The sequence below is a fragment of the Cydia pomonella genome, chromosome 16 (assembly GCF_033807575.1).
Source record: "Cydia pomonella isolate Wapato2018A chromosome 16, ilCydPomo1, whole genome shotgun sequence".
In the NCBI taxonomy this organism is placed as follows: Eukaryota; Metazoa; Arthropoda; class Insecta; order Lepidoptera; family Tortricidae; genus Cydia; species Cydia pomonella.
Window position 1 is genome coordinate 13,550,639 of NC_084718.1, and position 20,113 is coordinate 13,570,751.

The following is a 20,113-nucleotide window of genomic DNA, read 5'->3' on the forward strand; positions in this document are numbered from 1 at the left end:
AGAAAATGGGTGAAAATCTAACTGGAAAATGCTTATTGATTTTGTTTTGATCTAATAACCAATTATACCCAATTTCTAAGTGTATCAAAGGTGGTCTACCTAGTCCTTAGTTGAGAGATGTCGATTGGCCTCGCGTTTGCGAAGGAGCTAGGAGAAAGACTTGAAAGTAACTTTTTCTAAGTATTACCAACCGATTTCGAAGGGGGTCGACTGAGTAGTATGCTAGTTCAGATATGAGATGCCCATTGACCTCCGGCCCGCAAAGGTGCACTAGAAACCATATCGCGGCTATAACAACGATGTGAATGTAAACCAACATTACCGTATCCCTAGCGGATCAACTCTGTTGAGTAGTTCAGGTTCAGGATAGCCGATCGTTCCTAGCGAAAGAGCCCCGCTAGTCAGCGGACACGAGGACTACGATATCCACGTGAAAAGTAAACAAACATTATCTGTCGATTAACCAGTGGATCAACTGTAGTAGTAGTTCTGTTGAATAGTTCAGAGTAGCCGTACGGCCACCTGCCAGCGAAAAGGCCCGATTGTTACCGATTTCCTAGTGGATCAACTGTAGTAGTAGTCTTGTTGAGCAGTTCAGGGTAGCCGATCGGTCTCTTGCCAGCGAATGAGCCCCGCTGACACTGCACAAGGGCCAGCATCGCGGTTACGATAACAACGTGGAAGGTCAACATTATCTGTAAACAATATTAATAACACGTTTAGAAACAGATACTACACATATAGATATAGGCACAGACCGTAACTTATGTCTTCAGAAGTATTTTTCAATGTTTTAAGCTAATTAATATTGTTTTACCACACCAGCTGGTCAAGGCTCTCTTGATTGTTTAAAAACAGATGAGAAAGTTGCATTTTATCCACATGTGTGCCAAAGCAAACTGATGCAAATTTTTAGTTGTTGTCAGCAGGTAGAATTGACTTTTAAATGATAAATATTTAATAACGTTAATTTGCATCTGATTTGGTTTGTTTTTTTTAATGATATTTTATAGTTAGAATTTTCCTCGCGTTGGTGTGGTGAAAATATCGTGTTTCATTTGGTGGCAAAATTTGCTTAACCCTAGCTCGTTCCTTGAAACCCTCGCAACGCTCAAGATTCCACTTTTCGAACCACGAGCGTAGCGAGAGATTTCAAATCTTCCGCTGCTCGGGTATCAATGTTGGCAGCGGCTAAACAACAACTTTGCCCCCTTGTGAAACAAAATATCTATGATTTGTAATTCCTATTTTTTACTAACGTTTCGTAAGAGTTGATCATAACTGCCCGTGATGATAACTAAATATATAGTGCGGTGTAGCACGCGCTGATAATCTGCTGACCGGCACAATAACATTCGTACATCTTAAAAAAGTATCTAATGTCCTAAATTATGTTCTAACATTGTACATATCGTACCTATATTTTGAAAGAATAATCGCTTGTCGCCGGTAGAATAGGTGTCACTTTGACGTCCCGTTCTAATAAAATCCTTACGAAGTTAAACTGGTTCGTACGCTCGATCCAGATCCATCTTTATATGTCTTTACTTAGGTATAGGGAACCTGTTGTGTTGCAGGTTCTATATAGTACGTACCTATTTAGTTTTAGTTCGTAAAACTTGGTTCATTGTAGCTCGGTGCATAACTGCATAGACTTGGTGCTCGAGAGAAAAGTGTTAATTATTACCTAAATATGTAAATATTTGATATAAAGTCTGAACTTCGAAGCTCTTGTACATTGAAAAATAACTTACATCTATGATACTTACCTGTACGTGCCTGTATAATAGTTTTGTGTGTAATCGTTTACCTACCCATTTATTTCTTGTCTTATTAATTAATTAAACGTTTACGCCTATATAATATACATGTGATCAATAATCGAAAGACTTGAGAGGATTGAGGTATTAAAAGTTATTCGTTATTTTTTTACTAAGATCATATTCAGCGTATTCAGCCCAAATTGTCTACCATGTACGCGACGTGCGCATCTGGCTATTTTCTTATTTTGTGCAACTGAATTGAATTTAAAGTGTTCAAATTGTATCAATTTGGTCAAATAACGTTTTTGTCTGTGGGAATAAAACTATTTCTAAACTTGCCTTAATCAGTGGTAGCTTGGCACGAATCCAAAAGAATAGAAACTTAGTTGTTTAATTTGGAGTCACTGTTTTTATCAGGTTTTTTTTTCTAGGTAGGTAACACACTAAAATTCTTCGTCTCTTTTCAAAGGTGCATAAAGAGAGGTACGTGCAATGACATAATTTAAACATAAAACTATTTGCTAATAAGTTCTGTTGTGTTTAATAAAATAAAATTGACTCGGATAAACAAAATCATAATAAACCTAAACAAAACTTGTCCAAGCCAAGATACTACAACCTCAAAAGATAACGATTGTTTACGTCCACAAATTAACATGTTTACAAACTTACTTGTTATTATTAAATACTTTGATTTCGCACTTTATTTTAATGAGTATAAATTGAGATTAGATTAAACTGTTGGACACAACCACTGCGAAGATCGGCGATGCGAATACTGGTTTATTCAACCCGTTATAAAAACATACGATTATAAGATTGAGGAAAACGTTAAACGGGTCTTAATGTTGTTTAGTCGTTTGAGCGCCTGAGCTTGTATTTGTTGTACGCTAGTTTGCCTGATGAATTTTAAAGCTATTAAAATTAAATAATTGAAACTAGGTTAGGGATAGGTTAAATCGGAAAGTTAGTCTTTACATTGACATTTCACGCCAAAGCAGGTGCTGCCCTCTGCAGCTCTCGTTCGTTTTCTTGTGTATTGTAGGTCCTGCCATCTTGTGGGCTATTTAGGAACTTTAAACTAGACATTTGTACAATTTACTACACAAGTTACTACAATTTCTAGGTAAGTAAGTGTAAATGCGCAATGAAGAATAGTATCTTAAGATACTGAACATGGTTTCCTTCCAATATTAGCTATTCAGCAGTATGCTATAATCATTCACTCATTCATATAAACACTACTCATTTTAAATAGCATGTAGTATACCGACTATACTTATATATCGAGGTTTCAGAGCTTAGGCCAATCCCGAAAATATGAGCTTTCAATATCACATAATTTAAACTTATATTTTTTCCAGAAACGTAATTTTTAGCATCGAATTTTTACATTAGTATTTTACGGAGCAGAATATTTATTGAATCAACGTACACAATTTAGTCACAACCACCTTTATTTTCTTTGTTATTATACTATGTTCAACTATTTATGACTTATTTAATGACTATACATATTAGGAATAACCCAATACCTAACTCAATTATTACTCATAAGGATGATCTAGTGTTTTGTATGAGTCCTGTGATTTGTTTAGGTATTCTACGTAGGTACTTACAGTCGGTACTAAACCTGTTTTCCTTGGTGTTTTCTAATCATGACAGCAATGCGGCAATGACAGCAGAACTTCGCAATTAGTTAAGCCTGGATCACACATAACAAAAATGTAAAGGCACCTAAACATAAACTAATGTTATACCTACTTGGTACGAGTATATATTTAATTTCACCAGAGCTAAAGCAATGTTTTCATACGATTCGCCAATCTATGCTACCTAATTGTATCGAGAAAATTTGTACGGGTGTTTTTTAGTCACCTGCAATAATTTACGGTGTAATTAAAAATTAAAAAACTTTTACGATGGGATCAATACCGACATCGCGAAAAAATTTACTCTCCCATACAAAAATAAACACTTTTTACCAAAGTAATAGGTGACTAAAAAAACAGAATAGAATAGAGAAACTGCCTTTTTCTAGTCTTATCGTGTATTTATACCCAAAAAAATGATTTAATTTTATTCATTAGCAGGTACCTAGTTTCTAGTTAAAAGTTTCCTGCCCAAAGTAAGCTGGCCAAGCGGATGAAAACAAATTACCTACATCGAAAGTGCTGCCAACATCACTGGATTGGATTTACCATCACAGTTTACGTTGCAGTCAGTGGTTTTCACTTCCTAGGAGTTTATTACATACCTGCGAATGAGGACGAAAGAGGTGGCTGATGATGTTTTTTAATCTACATAAATGTATTAAAAGAAAACAACTGATGAAGTACAATAATCTGCAATTCTAGCGGGTGAGACTAGAAGAAGAAATATATCTTTATAAGAAGAAATATAAAGTTGTCCCAAAAAGGCAACCCTAAAAAAATATATTTGACAGCTGAATGTTTAGGGTTTGTAAAAATGGCATGTTGAACAACGCGTTTTCATTATAGAACAATATTTCAAAAGTAATGAAAGTTTGGCGGGCACAGTTCGAAAATTTCGTGCACAATATAATTATGGTCGGAAATGTGGGAATATTGATTTGATTTCGTCAACTGTGAGAAGAGTGATTGCATAATTCAGGGAGAGTGGATCATTTATGATGGTCATTCCGCTGGTCGTCCAAATGGCAATATTGAATCAGTGCGTCAGCCGAATTTATTCAAAATAGTCACGGAAATTTTTGACAAAAGAGTGCGTATGTGCCAGCAAAGCCGTGGAGGTCATTTGCCTTCCATACCATATTTCATGTATTTTATGATTATATAAACAGTTATTCGATCTAATATAAACAAATTATATTATAACGGAAAAATAGTGTTTTCCATTAAATTCAAATCTTGAGTTATTTTTGAGACATATTGGACTCCCATGAGCCGTGGCAAAATGCCGGAAAAACGTGAGGAAGAAGAAGAAGAAGATGGAAATTTATATCTCTACATGTAAAACAATTAAAGTGTGGCAGATGTACCTATGAACCAGAAGTTATCTAGGTATAGTTTGGTCAAGTACTGTCTCATTTCAAACATGTAGGGAGAAAATCAAACTGTTTTTGTCTTACGCACCCAAAACAAAGGGATGAGTATAGCTTTCCTGGTTCTTGCTGACTGACAAGTTGTCTTTGCCAGTCTATGTCTGTATACAGTATATGGTAGCTATACCTATATTACTTGCTTTTTCTTATTTTCTCGAGTCCAATCCGGCCCCTGCTGACTATAGGTACGCTGTGCACTGTGAACTGCTGTGAACCATCAATGAAAACAAACGATATCCGTCGGCAGCGCTAGGCTAAGTTATTGTTTCAACTTTAAAACTCTTCCGGCAAACTTTGGTAGCTTATAAGATCGAATTTTACGGTAAGAATATTGAAAGGGAATTAAATTACTGACACGTATGGACGATGATGTATGGCCCTGTTTAAAGCTGAGGTACAGAATGTTGGATATTGCAGACTCGTTGATCTAGCACATACCATATACAATTACAGTACGTACTTATAATTGATGGCGTCACACTAAATATCTAACCTATGTTTCTGATATTTTAAGATTGTTGTTTACATCGTGTTTCGTTCGTACTGGTATCAATAAAATACTCCAAATTTTCTTCTATATATATGTCTCATGTTCGGTACCTTACGGCAATGATAACCCATGGGTCTTATTTATCAACATAGGGAACATAGCAACTGATATCAATTTAAGTTTCCTACCTGGCATGTAAACAAACTTTAATATTTCAATTTAACTAATAAACTGTACTTAATTACTAAGCGGAGTCAAATTAATTTGTATCTAAGTCAATATTTTGACGAGGAAATTGTAATTCTGAGTACACTTACTACTACGCTGAAACATCGTTTCGTTTAATTACAGAGAATGACTAAGGATCAAGGCGTCTTGAAGCGTAGGTACATTACGTTAGAATGTGCGTATTATCGTAAATTACCTACGCATGTCACAAGGAGTTCTACCTTCTATGTTTATTTCCAGATGTACGACCGACGGCGATCAGTAAGTGAGTGATCAGCAGACATAGAAGTTTTAGTAGCAAAAACGAGAGTTTGAGAAAATGAAACATCGATAAATCTGTTATCGGTAAGTCGGTCATAGATTAATAATTAAAACCGTCTTACTTACTTTCTTACTGCTGTGGCGCAGCGACCCGAAGTGGATCTTGGCCTCCGACATCAAAGACCGCCATGCTTCACTGTCCAAAGCCGTTTCAGTCCAGTCGACGGCGCCGAGTTCGCTAAGGTCTTATTGCACTTCATCTCTCCAGCGGTACCAGTCCAGACGGTCTTCGGCCATTCGGAACCCCAGAGTACGCCCTCCAGAGTGCACGATCCTCACCCATCCGGACTACGTGCCCGAGCCATCGGAGTCTGGCGGTTTTCGTTTCTCTAATGATGTAGCTTCTACTTGCTGTAAATTATCGAGAATGTTCAAGAAAGCAAATCAGTTAGAAATGGGTACATCATTTATTTATTACATATATTTAGTACCTACTTAAAAATTAAACGTAAACTGTATTAGGCACAAGTACAGTGCCAAAAGAAAATTAAGATATCAAATGTGTTGTGTATTTCGCGGTAGCTACCTTATAATACAATATTAAAAATATTTATAACGATAAGGTGAAAATTTAACTTTGTAAATCACTTTATTTTACCACAAAAACTTCTGTCTGGTCAGTGAGTTCCTAATTACCAATGAAAATGTCCTGAAATTTCCGAGTACAAAGTTTGTGAACTTTGTTAAAACATTCCGCAACTGGCACATCTGTCACTAGGAAGCGGATATCGATGAGTGAGTTTTAACTAAAGTCCAGTGTTCGGCAAATTTATAGCCATAAAAGTTTATTTCACAATCCAAGGGCCATTTTTTATTTTTTGGTAGATTTTAATCCAAATAAACACAAAATCCTAATTTGAGACACAAAAAAATATGAATATTTCATTGAGTTACGGAAAATTCCATACGTTTTCCGTAACTCAGTGGAATATTTTGTGGGACTTACGGTAAATTGCGCTTATGTTGAACAGAATAAGGAACTCTGGAGTCAAACCAAGATAAGTTGGCAGGGATTTTGATAGTTAAACTTTTATGAAATTATAACGTTTACTTAACACTTGCACCGTCTAAGCTATCAAAATTGCTGCCAACTTATCTTGGTCTGACTCTATCTATTCACCAAACTAATAACATAACAGGTAACTGAATAGGGCTCCTGGAATGCTTTACCTACGATTACGCTTTTGCTTTTGGTTGTACCTTACCAACACACATTTTGTTCCTCTAGCTAGAAGGTCGGAAATAAATGAACCAGAGCTTCATATTTCAATTGCTTTAAAATGCCTTTTCTGTTTTTATAAGGTATAGCATTGTGGTTTTCAGCACATTAATAATTAACACAATATGGGCTTCTGTCGTACTCCAAACCGCAAGAGATTGCGGCTGAAGAGCCTTTAAGTTGTCTTAATTGTTGTATATCTGTTTATTACAATTATCGTTTGCGGTTAAAGGTTTAATTCTTATAAAGGTGTTAGAGTTTCACCAAGATAATTCTGCAGCGATTTTTATAGCACAGACGTGCAAGTAACGTAACATGGCACTATTAAAAGCAAAAATAGTTCAATTTTCAAATCTTTTACTCCGTTCAATGTAAACAACTGTCTGTATAAGATTCATATTTGGATTACGCAAATATGACCACGTCTCTGAATTTCGTACCCAGCTCAAGTGGCTCCCTATTCGTCATCGCCGTAACTCTCATATTCTTGTACTTCTTTATAACATTCTTTTCAACCCCTCCACCCCTCTATATCTTAAAAAGCGTTTCAACTATCTTTCCTCGGTCCGCTGTGCGGAGATGCATCTCCTTGCTCCACCACCTTCATCATCAAAATTTTATAGCAACTCTTTTTCTTTTCGTGCTGTTCGGTTGTGGAATGCTTTGCCATTAGACATTAGACGTGCTAAATCCCTTCCCGTTTTCAAAAATCTTTTGAAGACTCACTACCTTTCGCTGCCTTAACTTGCCTTTATTTATGATTGTATAATATATAATGTATGTATGTATATATGTATTTATTTTATTAGTATGTAGGTATGTATTATATTGTTTGCGTCTTCATTTTGTTGAATTATATGTATATCGGCACTACCCGTTCAATGTTGTAAGTTCATTGTTTCCTGCTACCCAAAGGTTGTCTGGAAGAGATCGCTTCTTAGCGATAAGACCGCCTGTTGTTACCTAACTTTTACGTGTTTTTTCATTTCCTGTCTATTTTTAAATGTATGGTGCACAATAAAGAATATTTACTTACTTACTTACTTACAACTAATTGTGTGCTTGCGTTTTAAATTGACATTTATTTTCAATTATTTGTAATTTACTGTTGATATTACCTATAGCTAATTTAATATATTTATTCACCTGTAATTTGACATATTTAAATTTAATTTTAACTTAATATTTATCTAATTGTAATTTGACGTAATTTAATTTTACTTTGTATAATTGTGTTATTTAATTCATTTACATTGACATTGTTTGTATTGTATTATCTTGTGAGCGTTTTGGGGTCACCTGTAAGCCCGCAAGAGTTTTTCACTAATAAAATAAAATAAAAAAATAAGTGTTATTTAAATTTCATAATTTCATAGAAGTTTGACTAGTTATCTTTGTCTGACTCAATTATTTTTATTGCGTGTTTGCTGCATTCGGTTACATACTACATACATTTTTTAATGGCGACGTAAAAGTGAGATGTCTGCCAACATATATAAAAATGGCGGATATTAAAAGGGTGCAAATGCCATATGCATATTTTTTCATTCGTTTGTATATGGATAGGTATTCAATAATAGGTACTCTTTTAAGACTTTCTAGGACTTTGAGTACAACAATGTTCTTAGTACAAAAATAAATAATAGTGCCATCTTTTTCTCGATACTATTTAGGGAATTGCATTCAATTTTCGTCTAATTTTGTTATGAATAGAGCTAAAAGCCTTATTTTGACTGTTCAAGAATTGCACAATATTAACATTAGATTAAATTACCAATGTAGATTTATGCAATAAAATTCTACAAACGCGAAAAATTCTACTGCAGGAAACTTTGCCTATTCAACGCGATGGGAGTTCAGTTTTATTTAATTTTGAACCAATAGCGGATTGGGCAGGAAATGCGTCATTGCTTGCGTTTCTTGGCTTCCCGGGATTTACAGGAAATAAGCACGGAATGAAGGCGTTAAAATTATTTGAAGCAAGGAGGGAGGATCTCCGTATTACGGTCAGATGTTTACCTATTCACTAGAATTCTTACTGTGCAGAAAATTTCCTATGATATTCATTACGTGTTTTTTCTTAGAATCCGATGCTAGTTATTAAAATAAGCTGTAAACTTACATAAAGGTATGTAATGGGTAGTATAGGGCATATTTATCCCCATAGCTCATTACCCCAACATATCTGGCTGCGGTATTTGCGAAAATAATAAATGATTACGTTAATTACATTTTCATTCTCATGCTCTGAAACTGGGTTGTTGTTGTTCTAAAAAGGGTGCAGAAAATGATACGTTTCTGCTATAGAGCACTGTTTTTTCTAAGTAGGTACGTTATTTCCTCATTTTGTGCGATAACTAAGCAATGAAAATTTCGGTCTTAAATGAATTTTTTGTACAAATATAATTCTGATAATTAACTTTCGATTTCATAAATGACGATATTTTTACCTAAATTGTTAATTTAAAGAAATAATACTGACGTTTATACCTACTTAGCCGTGTTTTTTGTTTGGACATGTATTTTACTTTCGAAATGAAAAGTAGACAATTTAACTTGGGTGAAATTTTATCCCTTGGTGGTTGACAATCTACTATTGCAATAATAGAAGGAATGTAACAAGCAACACGACCACGTATATTTAATACGCCGTTAGGTTAAGTTAGCGTTTCTTTCCAGAAAAAATGCTAACCTATTAATTTAATGCATGCCGTATTTATATGTATACAAACAATTAATTTTAATTAACACAAAAGGACTGAATGAATGTGAACATGCACATAGAGGTAGGTAGTGAGTAAATACCTACTCAGTATTTATTCAAAATACTTGTATTTACTCGTTTATACCCAAATTGGTAAGTATAAACTATTTAGAGTGCTGAAAGAGTCATATAAATTTGAAATAAATGTATTTTGTAAGCCGCTACTGGATTAAGTACTCAAAATTATAAGAAATATATTTTTACGGGGGGCACTTCATACATTTACATGTGTGTGTCACGAATTGACACAAAAAAAAATCAGAAACCACCAAACGTGTTGCACATCATTAAATGGGTCTTTCAAAATAAAAATATGCAAAGTGTGTTTCAAAAACCTTTTTTGGATAAATTTAATACTTCTGGAAAAAAACTGTCTCTAAAGGCCGAAATAATGTTAATCCCTCTATAATTATCGAACTAATTTTTTTTTTAATATCGGGAGATTAGCCGTAAAATATATTACTAAAAAATGCTTAGAACATGATCGGTTGAGCCAGTTTGGAGTTTTCTTTAAAAAACGCCCAATAAAAGGTCGTAAGTGCAGCGTAAACACGCACTTTTGCGCGACATGCACTTATCTAGGGACATCGATAGAACTTAAGTCCCATATATTTAGAGTTTATACCTTCTTATTTAAAACAAAATTGTTAATTGTTAAATTGCCTCTCACCGATGATTACCTTTTCTTTTTCAAAAATTAAGAGTCTTATATGCTTTTTATTGTGTTGAAATTGTTAATACACGCTAACACTCTTCAATAAAAAACAATTTATTTCTCATATCTCACCTTTTAAATATTTTATCTGCAATCGTTTTTACCCACCTAAATGAGTAAATACGGGTATTTATTGGGTGCTCTGAGTAAATAATCAGTATTTACTCACCCCTACCTCACCTCTCTATGCACAGGTATTATTTAGTTCTTTATAAATAGAGTTTAAATGCAGTGCCGTAAAATTTGCCATGGCCTTATCGTCCATACGGTCGGGTTGACGTTCGAAACAATAATTTGTATAAATAATGGACCTGAAACACGAAGCTACGCCAGTAAAATAAGAAAATATATGTACGTATGCATTATTTATAACTTCAGACGTGTCACTTTCGACTTCAATATGCCGTCGTGTAGAATTTGAAAAAAGAGCATGCACAGCAATCGTAACAACGCTTGTGTTTATTTATTAATTTAAACGTTATTGCACAAAGATATACAGTTACATACAAATGGAGGACTTAATGCAAAAGGCATTCTCTACCAATCAACCATAGGGCCAAACAGAAACACTAAAAGATGGTGTAAACAAATCCAGTAAAGACATTTGACAATTATATTAAAAAGGCAAACATCGAGAACAATCGCAAAGCGCTGGTGGCCTAGCGGTAAGAGCGTGCGACTTGCAATCCGGAGGCCGCGGGTTCAAACCTCGGCTCGTACCAATGAATTTTTCGGAACTTATGTGCGAAATATCATTTAATATTTACCAGCCGCTTTTCGGTGAAGGAAAACAAAATTAAATTTACTTTCGAGATATAAGTGTTATAGCGTACATAGTGTCATTAGTTTAAGTAAGGTTTAGATTGATATACACCGTGCTTTCCTGAGCTTAAATTAATAAATTTCTCAAAGAAATCGGTATTCTAATTAACCCCATTTTGGAGATAATCAATGATTTATTTTTATCTGATAAGGCCCATACGAGCATATACACTTACCTTAGGGCCTGTTTACATATTGATTAGTGTTCAGTATGAGTTTATACTTACATTTGTTACTAAACACAAGTACTATATCGAACGAAAAGCGAAAAAAAATTAACTATGCCATTTAGTTTGCTTAAATGTAAACCATAACCAAAAGTTAACGGAGCTTAAAAAAACACCGTGTAATTAACAAAACCGTACGGTATACGGTGTACGGTCGTACACTTCGTACTTTATTTAGTACATTACTACTAAGGCCGGGAACTAGCAACTTGCCGGCCGAGTCTGATATAAAGGGATGAGTGAAGCGAAGCCATTTTATGAACACAACAAGGCCGGCAAATCCGATCCTGGCCGAGGTACCTATGTATAGCGCTTTTCTCAAAATATGCGTGGAAATATAACTAAAAGCGCGAGACGTGCGGGTAAGGTCAGTTTGCCGGTCTAGGTCGACAATTGTTACGTACATGTTGAAGATATTTATTTCCTAGCATGTTTGAGAAGACAAAGATTATCCTCTCCACTCATCTTCGCAAGCCAAAAGATACCGTTGATGCACTAACAAATGCATTTTCGACTGAAATTCATTTACCTTATGTATGTACCTCCGTCGCTCGTTGCACCTTCGCTCTCGCGAAAAATACGCTACAAAAGCTTTGAATACCAGACGTGATTGCTGTGCCCGGTAGCAAAAAGTGACGTAAATGTGGCGGAGTGTGACGTCAAGTTTCGCTCTTTTTCGTTCCTGTTGCTCATAGACTACTTCCTTTAGATTTCACATTATGAATCACCCACTTTTGGCGAGCCAACAATAAAACAAAACTTGCTTATAGACTCTCAAAATATTTTAATCCCCACACGCAGAAGTGCTAAAGAAAGTCTTGTCCGAGTTTCGTAGTCACCTAGAAATCCTTATAGTTTCGCCATGTCCGTCTGTCCGTCCGCGGCTTTGGTTCGTGATCAGTGCTAGTAGTGGTAGAAAGCTGTAATTTGGCATGGAGATATAAATCATGCATGGCGACAGAACGGCAAAATGAAAACTACAAAAAGAAAATAAGGTACCTCCTATACAAAGTGATTATTTTTTATAGGTGTTTCAAAACAAATAAGTGTCTTCAAAAAAGAATTTATTATATCTTCGGAAATAATCGCTCTGAGAAAAAATGTGTGGCTCTCATTTTTGACTCATGGGTCCGATAAAATATGAAAAAAATCGGGAAACAAGAGCTTAACAACCTTTAATGAAAACTATAGCGAACATGATCGGTCCAGCCGTATTTGAGTTACGAGTATAGCAAAAATATTCTCTTTTTAGTAAACAGACGTACAAAGCGCTGCGAAGGTACTCTCTTAATCCCTTGTGCTTGTAATGTACATCATATTTAATAATAGCCCCCGATTGGCCTATTCTGCCGGAATGGTAACTACGAAACCCTACACTGAGCATGGCTCGACATGCTCTTGCCCGATTTTTTAGGGTTCCGTTCCCAAAGGGTAGAACGGGATCCTATTACTAAGACTCCGCTGTCCGTACGTCCATCCGTCCTTCCGTCCGTTCGTCCGTCCGTCGGTCCGTCTGTCACCAGGCTGTATCTCATGAACCGTGATAGCTAGACAGTTGAAATTTTCACAGATGATGTATTTCTGTTGCCGCTATAACAACAAATACGAAAAAGTACGGAACCCTCGGTGGGCGAATCCGACTCGCACTTGTCCGGTTTTTTATAGTTTAGTTAATAGCTTAATTACATAAATGATATACGATAAATTCCAATTAAATTTGTTTTCTAGCTTCCAAGTGCCTTTCACAGAGTATACGGACGGACGGACATTTAAAACTATACGGGTTTCTTGTTTGCTTGCCTATCCCTAGTAAGCTTTATTATATACTCCATCTACAAAGTAAGTGATCTGTCATATTACACATGCAGAAGCTTTTGGTGCAAAAAGCAATGCTCCCAGACTCCCACTTAGGCAAAATGACGAAGGGAGTTATATTGTCAACGTTAGAGCCATACACCCGAAGTAGATTTAAAAATATCGCAACTGCTTGACTAATTTGTATATCATTCAGATTTTGTATTACCTAAGTAAGAAGACCGTCTATAAAGGAAGACCGTCTACAAGCTCTTTCGTCGCTTTTAACTTTGGCGTTCGTACATAATTATACTCCACTAGCAGGAGGTCGATAGAGCAGAAAGTGTGGAACTCTTCCTCTCTCACTGTATCTAAACTATGTACGTATATGAATACAGCTTTAAATTGTACATGCCGATCATCTTTACACTGACTTTATGGTATTTTACGGCGTAACACTTTAAATTTTCATTGTTTTACCGTTTATCCGACGTTTCAGCCAGCTTGCACTAGCTGTGGTCACGGAAGACTCCAGACCTTTCCATTTCAAAGGCTTCCCATTTAATTCTCCCACTTGAGTTTGTCGGGTGCGAGTACTCGCTGCGGTCAAGGAAGACTCACCACAGGTCTTCCGTGACCACAGCTAGTGCAAGCTGGCTGAAACGTCGGATAAACGGTAAAACTATGAAAATTTAAAGTGTTACGCCGTAAAATACCATAAAGTCAGTGTAAAAACGTCGGATGAAAGGTAAAATAATGAAATTAATATCATTCGACCCGTTAATGATAATTTGTCAATGGCGTAAAGGTGAATAAAGTGTATTTTTAGTTTACTTAATTGACCCAGGTGATTTGAGCTGGGTGAACAGAGTCAACTACAGGATATTTAAATATATTTTACGACGTTTCTATTATTCTTTATCTAGAAGAACAAACTGCCTCTTTGTAGGTTACATGACATTTGACTAACAAATGATAACATATAATTAAAATCGGACAAGTGCGAGTCGGACTCGCCCACCTAGGGTTCCCTACTTTTTAGTATTTGTTGTTATAGCGGCAATAGAAATACATCATCTGTGAAATTTTCAACTGTCTAGCTATCACGGTTCATGAGATACAGCCTGGTGACAGATGGGCAGAAAGACAGACAGACAAATAGACAGACAGGCAGACGGACAGCGGAGTCTTAGTAATAGGGTCCCGTTTTACCCTTTAGGTACGCAACCCTAAAAACTGTCAATAATTGGTGGGCCTTTTAATACAACAATAAATAATTTAAATTTTAAGAAAATATCTAAGCGTGAAGTAAATATGATATATAAAACAAAGTTATCTCGATTGCAACGTCTTTTTCACATCCTGATCCAGAGTGACTGATAAATAGGTAAAGATCGCTCTCGGCAGGCTAATGCACAATTTTTAACAAATAAATAAATAAATCATTAAATAAAAAAAACTGCTTTACATATTCACAATACAATCTGAAAGTAGTTTTTAGCAATTCAGTCTTAATTCTCAATACTTCGCGTTTGAATATTGCCCACAGGACTGGAAAATTAGTTTTTCGGCTACTTATTTCATAAGCTACATTACTCATCTACCTACAAGAAAAACTTTAATTTACCAATGAAAATAAAGTTCCATGAAAATCGTTCCAACGGTGTCAAGGTCCAATAATTCTAGAATACTGGCGTAATATATTGTTTCGTGTAGTGACACGAAACAATAGCTGCTGCTAAAAAAAGTCAAGATAAAATCGTACTTTCCAGGTACCGTGACGAAACTGAAGGTCGCCTGACCAATCGACCTTGGGTTTTTAGTTATTCATACTGATTCATTAACCATCGCATAAATATTACCAGTATAATGCCTGACCCTGAGAACTGTAATTACTAAGCTTAACCGAAGACCTCATTTATACCGGTCTTCCTGTAGCTAAGACCTTTGTGAGCAATGAGAATAAGTAACTTAGTCTCAAGGACAAACACTTTGAACTTTGTAAATGCAAATAGGGTTTTTAAGGAGACTAAATTACTATCTGAAGTGAACATTTTGGAGACAGAAATAAACAAATAATTCACTTTAGCGCTCAAGTGCAAAGGTGAGAACTTAACGAAGTTTGTGTACCTAATATCGGTTTAAGTAAATTATCAATGTTAAATGTGTAGCCAATTAACATGTTATTATGAGAATGTACACTCCTGGCCAAAAGTATAGAAACAAGCTTATATTTTAATAGAAAAGTGTGATTTTTTAAGCGATATAATATATACTACTCATTAGAAACAAACTGGTAAATATAATAGAAGAACATTTTAAAAGTAAATTACTCAAGTTGTGGCTATATTTGCCAGTTCAACATTTTTCAAAGCAATTAAAAGGGTGTACTGAATTATGTTCTTTTTCGTAATTTATTTTTTTGTTTTTCACAGTGTTTTAGGATGTTTTGATATTTAGCGAGTATTTTTAACGTTTGGTGGTTGCTTAATGTAAATTTTAGGTTACAATTAATTATAATACGAAGACAGAAACATGAGATATTAAAGAAAACAACCTTGTTTCCATACTTTTGGCCTTGGGTGTACATATATGAACTGAATTGAGATTAAATAAAACGAGTCCAAATTATTTTTCATATTAATCATTTCTAGCAATTACTTAGACATACATAAATAAGTTCTGCTTTTTAACATGTCGTAGCAATAATATTTATCAGTAAATAAACTAAACATTTAATGGTTAATAGACTTTATAAAAATAACGCGTTGATTTTTGGAGAAATAATCTAAATTACTACTGCTAAGATACTAATACTGTTATAATGTGAACCGTAAGCAAGCTTTGGAAAAGTCTCCTGGTGAATATTGAGGTGGATCCCGAATCATCTACTGGTTCCTTACAACACTTTGTACCGATCTCAACAACTTTTGGATAAAAGTCAGTCCAAAATTCGAAAGCTTTATAGTTAATCGTTTCTGGGGTACTCATCGTAAAATTATTCCTGTCTATTATCAAATACCCTGGCCTTTCCATTTCAAAAGCTTCCCATTCAATTCTGACACTTGAGTTTGTCGGGTGCGAGTACCAAACAAAGTTAGACCACATTTTCATAATTATCTCTGAGATACTTTTATCTCTTTTATCCCATTTGTTCAAATCCTTAGGCTGAGCTAAATGTGGTAAACCGAAAGTGAAAATTAAATCGAAGTTGTGTGGTACTGAAATCCAGTCCGGGATGCCTTCGTTGGCCATATCAGAGAAGGGTTTTAGATCGAATCTGTAGAGATAGACTGGCGCATGTTTGCTCAGATGTTTGGCTAACTCATAAGTCGTAGCCCCGTGTACTTTATCAGTATAAAAGTCCAAGAACAGTTTTCTCAGTATTGTTTCATTCGACGTCGGTGGGATGGGCTTGTAAAAAAAAGAAACTGCGTCTTGAATATGATGCTGATTAGTGAAACATGAGGTATTGTCTACTGTTATATCAGCTAGAATTATCTCTTCTCTCATTGCATCGAACTCTTTTTGACTGATACCAGTATCGTCACTATCCTTAGCAAGCAAAAGTGCATCTTCCATATTAGTGTAACCGGTCAATACTGGTACTGGACTAAAGATTTCATCTTTAAATAATTTGCTTGGCAGGTCAGGCAGAAATGGTGTTGTGACATTGCTAAATCCTAAATCTACAATTGGTTTCCATTCCGTCAAATATTCTCCCTCTTGTAAGAGCGCTTGAAATGGCACCCTTCGAAGGCAACCTAGTAGTTGGTAGGACGGTTTTCGGAAACAACTAAAGGCCGTAGCAACTTTATCAACAGTTATAACTTCTCTTCGAGGCGTGTTTACTGTGTCGGGTGACAAGACATTTCCGCTCATTGCTATAGCTTTTTGGAACAGTCCCGATGAGTAAGATGAGATCAAGTGCAGTCCAACGCTTACAGCTCCAGCGTCGTGTCCAAAAATGCAAACATTTTCAGGGTCACCACCGAATGCTGCGATGTTGTTTTTCACCCAATTCAAAGCAGCAACTTGGTCTAATATGCCGTAGTTCCCAGTAGCCTCTTGGTCTAATGTCGAAAAAAATCCGAAAATGTTCAATCGATAGGCTACTGAGACAAAAATTACCTGAAATGAAGTAATTCCTTTTTTAAGTACCAATTGGTTTCTTTAAAGTAATGTCAAAATAAAATAATACACATGTCCTTACTTTTTGTGATAAGACCAGTTGAAATGGGTTTAAATCGTTGGGGCTGCCTCTCATGAAATTGCCGCCATGAAACCACACCATCGTAGGATAGCCTTCTATTTTGAAACCTGAAACAAAAACGTAGATTTGATCAAATCCAATTATATTTCCAGCATGCTTAGCACTATGCCCAATTAGGGGCTAAATTTTCACAAGCTTTTGATACAAGCTTTTATTTAACTTGCAATGATTGTATGTATGTATGATCGGATCAAATCTTGCAAGCTAAATTAGAATCATTTTTCATTATTCGATTGAGCTGATACTTCACATACATACATACAATACAATTTTATGGTACCATCGGGCTGATCTGATGATGGACACAGGAGGTGGCCATAATAACTCTGTGATAAAACAACGCAACTTGATTGTGTTTGCGTTTGTTAGAATTGTCCCGATGAGTATTAATTGCCTGTTGAAAAAAAAGTACAATCAGCGATAAAACACAACAGCCACAAGCTGCCCTGCGTTGACTAATTGCACTGGAAAAACCACCGGGCGATGAGTTCTTCACAGCCGATGATTATTATTACAAAAAATTGTTGAGTTTGTATAGATTTTTACTTGAATTCTATGTTTAGTGAAATATATATTGCGTATCCGACGTCGTCCTATCATTTAATAATATTATAATTACTATAAACTACTATAGAGTATCCGTTACTAATGACTTAATTTATATGTATGTATGTAGCTTATATCTCAAAAATCGTTCCCGTAATTAGCAAATGACACATGCCTGAAATGGCGACTAAAACTTCGCCAGGAAGTTTTAACGTCAAATTAATCATTCCAACATTTCCAACTCCGTCACAGGCCTACACGTCATATTTAGGTCACAAGTGGGATTAAGGCCAGCAAAGTGGTTTATAACGAAGGGTTAAGTAAATTGGCACGGAATACTTGCATTAACGACTTGAGCCCTGAAGCCTATTTGCTGGCGTTGTGGTTCTAAGAACGTTACGTTATTATTGACCAAGTCATTAGGTCACTCGGTCAGTTTTTGCATAATTTTTATGACGCTTTATTTACAAGTAATGCTTACTTGGCGTAAATTTGCAAATTATTACTAAAAAGGTCTGGATATATGAAAATGCCTACAAAGTGTTATATTAAAAAAGGGCGAAGCTCGGTCGTTTAGTGACACAAGGCTGGAAATTCCCATTTCGGCATACGTTTTTATAAGTAAAGCTTTGTTAAATTTAATTTACACACACTTCGCACTTAATTTATGCTTTGGTAACATTTACGGCATTGCAACCGAATGCTTACAAGGTGTCTTCGTTGGTATTGTAGGAATGATCCTACTTTGGTAGACATTTGCGATTTTCAAAATCATTTCAGTCCTCAATGCAGTACTGTTTATGTTGCCTTTTGTAATAATATTACCTACTATACTAACAATTATTCCTACTAACAATCCAGCCATAATGTATTCTTCATACTGGGAAAATTCGTTTTTACTCATAACAAAATTATTTTATAACAATTAGGTAGGCACACATTGTTAATTCCTATCATCATTAGAAGAATAATTGATTAAATTACCGGTGGGCAGAAAAATGCTGAGTTCAATTCCAATACCTTCCCTAATGATTGTTTGATATTGATTGAATTAATATTGAGCCAGCAATTTTTCTCGCCGTTCTTAAAATATTATGCAAAGGTGCTTACATATATAGTATTCTAGGGAATTCTACAATTATTGTGTCTTTGTACTTACTTGCAGCAAAAAATACAAATCACAGGGTAGTGCGGTAGGCGAACACCGAAGTTCAAATTGCGGGCATCTTCCTTTGTCACTCTAATTACGCCTTAATTGGAGTAAAAGAGAAAGATGCCCGCAATATTATTATGACCAAAATGTGAACGCGGATTTAATTTTTTGAAAATGACTTTATCTAAATGTCGACTGTTCGCTGTTTACGCACTCCATGAATGTTTTCCGCGTTGCGTTAATATTACGCGCTCCTAATAATAAAAAAACCGTTTATTAGAAACAATTCAATAGCATATGCGCCTTGCTCTGCCGGCCAGAGATCCATTGAAACTAATTAAAGCCTGACCAGCAATATATGATCATTGTCAAGACGGCGCCATTTTTCACATTTATTTATATGGAAAAGTTCTAGTTCCACTATATGTCAAAGCCTCCATGACAAGGTTCGTGATCCACTATACGTCCGCCTGTCGCATTTGAGAACAATTTTCACGCGTATTGATTCCTAATCCATCGATTTGTCAACATTACGGAGTGCTCGTGTTATCGGCTAAAGGGTAAACCGATCGTTTTCCATCGTGATGAATCGTCCGGGTGGTTGGTTGCAAGAAGACCGTGTATCTAATGTTGGGTATGGTTTACCAGTGTCGTCGTATTATTCATTGGAAATAAAAAAGTTACATATCCAGACATGACATAATCTACAACTG

General features: G+C 35.6%; 1 protein-coding gene across 1 annotated transcript in view; it reads right to left on the minus strand.

Moving 5' to 3' along the window:
* Nucleotides 1-20,113, minus strand: part of LOC133526632 (fatty acyl-CoA hydrolase precursor, medium chain) — a 38,918-nt gene that overhangs the window by 2,404 nt on the left and 16,401 nt on the right. Inside the window, exons 2-6 of the mRNA XM_061863324.1 lie at nucleotides 17,642-17,748; nucleotides 16,232-17,559; nucleotides 14,050-14,085; nucleotides 13,732-13,804; nucleotides 550-695 (exon numbers count right to left, since the gene is read on the minus strand). Coding sequence (XP_061719308.1) covers nucleotides 550-695; nucleotides 13,732-13,804; nucleotides 14,050-14,085; nucleotides 16,232-17,559; nucleotides 17,642-17,748 — 1,690 coding nt within the window. The remainder of the gene's footprint in view (nucleotides 1-549; nucleotides 696-13,731; nucleotides 13,805-14,049; nucleotides 14,086-16,231; nucleotides 17,560-17,641; nucleotides 17,749-20,113) is intronic.